Genomic DNA, 3,496 nt, shown 5'->3' with positions numbered 1-3,496 from the left:
ACTGGGATATTTAAAATAATAAATAATGTATTCTGCTGTACATTAGTTATTTAATTTAATGAAATATTTCATTTGTTTTGCTAACCTGCTGCTCCCTTCCTAGCAGCCTCTGAAGCACATAAAAACATGAAATAAGTTGCATTTAAAAGCTAGGACCATCATCTTGCATTAGAATATGTTCATTCAGCTCTAACATACCCACATGTTTGATGAAACACTCAAGAGCCTAAATGCAGTGTCTATGTCTCTCCAGGTACCCATGGGCCAACCAGCATATACATATGGATCAGGCTTAAATGGGTTAAAATAAGTCACTTGAACTTGCAGACCTCAGTATTTTGTCGCGTGTCACGTATACACCTCACATTTCCTGCTTTTGCGGTATACAGGGGCACTTCCTGGTGCGATATGGTGGAGAGAGAGAGAGAGAGAGAGAGAGAGAGAGAGAGAGAGAGAGAGAGAGAGAGAGAGAGAGAGAGAGAGAGAGAGAGAGAGAGAGAGAGAGACCAATAACCAAATATAACCAAAGCGACTTACAAACGAGGACATACTCATAGCCAACATCATTAGCACAGATACAAAGTGTAGAGGAAGTATACAGAACAACAAGTGCAGATGCAAATAATGGTACGTTTGGGGTTTTTTTTGGTGTGTGTTTTTTTTTAAGTACAGTAGAGTACACACACACGCACACATCATGTCAAGAGTCTGGCCTGGGGTGAGGGCAGCTCAATCATCAGTGTAGAAGATACAGCTCAGGGTCACAATTTAATCCCAGCTAGTACTGCTGCTGCTGCTGCTCAGGAGCACACATCTGGGGCAGCGCGAGAAAAAGAGAGAGAGAAAGAGAAGAAGAAGAGAGAGAGAGAGAGAGAGAGAGAGAGAGAGAGAGAGAAGAGGAGAGAGAGAGAGGGAGAGAGAGAGAGAGAGAGAGAGAGAGAGAGAGAGAGAGAGAGAGAGAGAGAGAGAGAGAGAGAGAGAGAAGAGGAGAAAGAGAGAGACCGACAGACAAACAGACAGACAGAAAGAGAGAGACAGACAGGGCAGAGTGCAGAAAGCTGCACAGCTCAGCACTGCTGCTGCACAGAAACTCACGTCCGGGGCTGTACAAGAAAGACAGAAAGAAGGAGAGGGAGAATGAGAAAGAGAGAGAGAGCGTGAGAGATAGAGAGAGAGAGAGAGAGAGAGAGAGAGAGAGAGAGAGAGAGAGAGAAGAGCAGAGTGCACAGCTCAGCTGATATGCATCTGTGATGTAGGTAGGCATCCTGTCTGGTCCTCTCAGCTCTGCAGCTAGTGTATAAATATGCACTTGCAGGCATCCTCTCCTCACTGGCTGTGAAGAGCCTCGTTCATTCAGGTCATCATCGTCTTTCCTGACTACCTGTGAAGATTGATCCTGGTCTCTCCACGGTGATTGTGAAGGTTCTACTTCACCCAGGTCGTCGCAGGCTCAACTTGGAGTCTGAAGATCCTCACATGGTCCTGGTCATCTCTTTCTGGTGATCTGTGAAGACCCGCGTTCCTCTTACACTCTCCTTGCCTTAGTATATGAAGAATAACATTGTTCATCAAAGTCTCCTCACTGGCTGTGAAGATTGGTGTTCATCAAAGTCATCATGGTCTCTCCTTGGTGACTGAAGGTTCTAATTGGCCCAGGGGGATCATGGTCTGAATCTGCAGGTCAGCTTAGCCTCACGTCATCATCGTGGTCAGAGAAGATCCTCCTCTCCTCCTCTGTCTTGGTGTGTGAAGATTCTCTCCTCCTCTCCTCCCGGTGTGGTCCTGCCGACGAGGCCCAAGATGTTGGTTTGTCTCCTTAGTACATCAGCACTGCTCAGCAGCATGGTTGTGGGGGCAATGCACGGTGAGTAGTGTGTGTGTGTGTGTGTGTGTGTGGGGGGGGGGTGTCTGGGTGTGGGTTGGTGAGGTGGGTGTAAGGGCAATGTGTGGTGAGTTGTGTAAATTGAAGGGGGTGGGGGGCATTGTGAATGGGGGGGTTGCACTGTAAGTTTGGGGGGGGGCAGCCTCTCAGTGATGCCTCTTGGTGCATGTCCGCATCTCCAGTGTATGCTTTACTTGTATGCAGTCTTTCAGCAATGCAGAATGTATAGACTGAAGTCCTTTCTTTCCCTAAAAAGGACAGCAGAGCATCTCTCTGATTTGATGGCTCTTATTTAATGCATCAGTATTGAAAATGTTACAGTTGTTAAGAATGTTGGACTTAACTAAAATTTTGTTAAAAAAACACTTAGATTTTGTAAATATTACCCTCTCGTCTGTCTCCTCTGTGTCATGGTTTTGAGCCAGGCTGTGACAAAACAAAGAAAAAAATACGCACATCCGTCTTTTTTTGGGTGGAGGACTAGGACTATAGGACTAGTTACATGAAAACTGAAAATAAAGTTCACCAAGCTCCCCTTTCTCTTACTTTAATGTGACATTTCGGGCAGCATGCCATTCATCAATGTCCGGACTTTATTTTTGGACTTCACTTGGTAGTCATAATGCCATATTCTTTTATCTTGCCTTTTTTATTACACTGTGGAATGCCTTCTATATTTTATGTTTCCTTCTTCCTGTTTTACTTTGCCTTGCTTTTAATCTCATTTTTATTATTGTTAATTTTAGGATTCTTTTATTGGACACTCTATAGCACTGTTTAAACATGCTATATATGATTGAACTTACTTACTAACTTACTATTCTAAGATTGTACATTCTACAGATTCTTTCAAATATTGTAAATTCCAAAGATTCTCATTCTAAGATTGTAAATAAAGATTCTTCCTCTAAGATTGTGAATAAATAAGTATTCACTAAATATTCTCATGTCTTCAGAGACATCGGTGGTGCAAGTGAGCCAGGAGCCGCCCGTGGTCTCCCTGATGCGTCTAAATGCGTCCGCAGAGATCAGCTGTTCCTACTCAGGCCTGCCAAAACCAGAAGGCCTCTCTCTGAGACAACGCTTTGGTGGGAAGGAAATTATGTTCATGCATATAAAAAGCAACAAAGAGATTGTGCAGCCACACTTCGACGGCCGGTTGACGATCAGTGCTGATCATGGGGCTGGCGATCGCCGCTGCCACTTCACCATCCGCCTGGAACAGCTGCAGGTGGGCCAGTCCTTGTCAAATTGGTACCCTTGAAGCAAGTGTTTGCTGAACATTTTTGTCCTTTTGTCCTTTGTCCATTTTTGACCTTTTTGTCCTACCATGAGTAACCCTTCACTCATGCCCTGTAGGCCTATCTCTTCCTATATCCCAATGTGACTATGCTCCGTGTATTTGCTATCATTCTTTTTTCCCCCACGTACCCCCTGTAGTGTGCTCGCAAACCCCTAGTGGTAGACATACGCCTGGTTGGGTCCTTTGCTTTTTGTGCAAATGTGAGTGGTCATGAAGACATTGTCAATGTAAATGTTGATTTAATGTTTAACAGTTAAGTAACCAAATAGACATGAATTGTTTTTGTAAAAGGCAACCCTCTGCATAGTTGT

At 44.3% G+C, this 3,496-nt stretch overlaps 1 protein-coding gene across 1 annotated transcript in view; it reads left to right on the top strand.

Annotated features, from left to right (window-relative positions):
- Positions 1-1,197: 1,197 nt before the first annotated feature.
- LOC134465739 (uncharacterized) overlaps positions 1,198-3,496 on the top strand; it is a 7,172-nt gene continuing 4,873 nt past the window's right edge. Inside the window, exons 1-2 of the mRNA XM_063219575.1 lie at positions 1,198-1,864; positions 2,839-3,113. Of these exons, the coding sequence (XP_063075645.1) occupies positions 1,801-1,864; positions 2,839-3,113 (339 nt within the window). The 5' untranslated portion in view covers positions 1,198-1,800. The remainder of the gene's footprint in view (positions 1,865-2,838; positions 3,114-3,496) is intronic.

This window comes from Engraulis encrasicolus, chromosome 2, assembly GCF_034702125.1.
Source record: "Engraulis encrasicolus isolate BLACKSEA-1 chromosome 2, IST_EnEncr_1.0, whole genome shotgun sequence".
Taxonomy (NCBI): Eukaryota; Metazoa; Chordata; class Actinopteri; order Clupeiformes; family Engraulidae; genus Engraulis; species Engraulis encrasicolus.
Note: the sequence above shows the minus strand (reverse complement) of the source record. Positions and strands in the feature narration are given on the sequence as shown.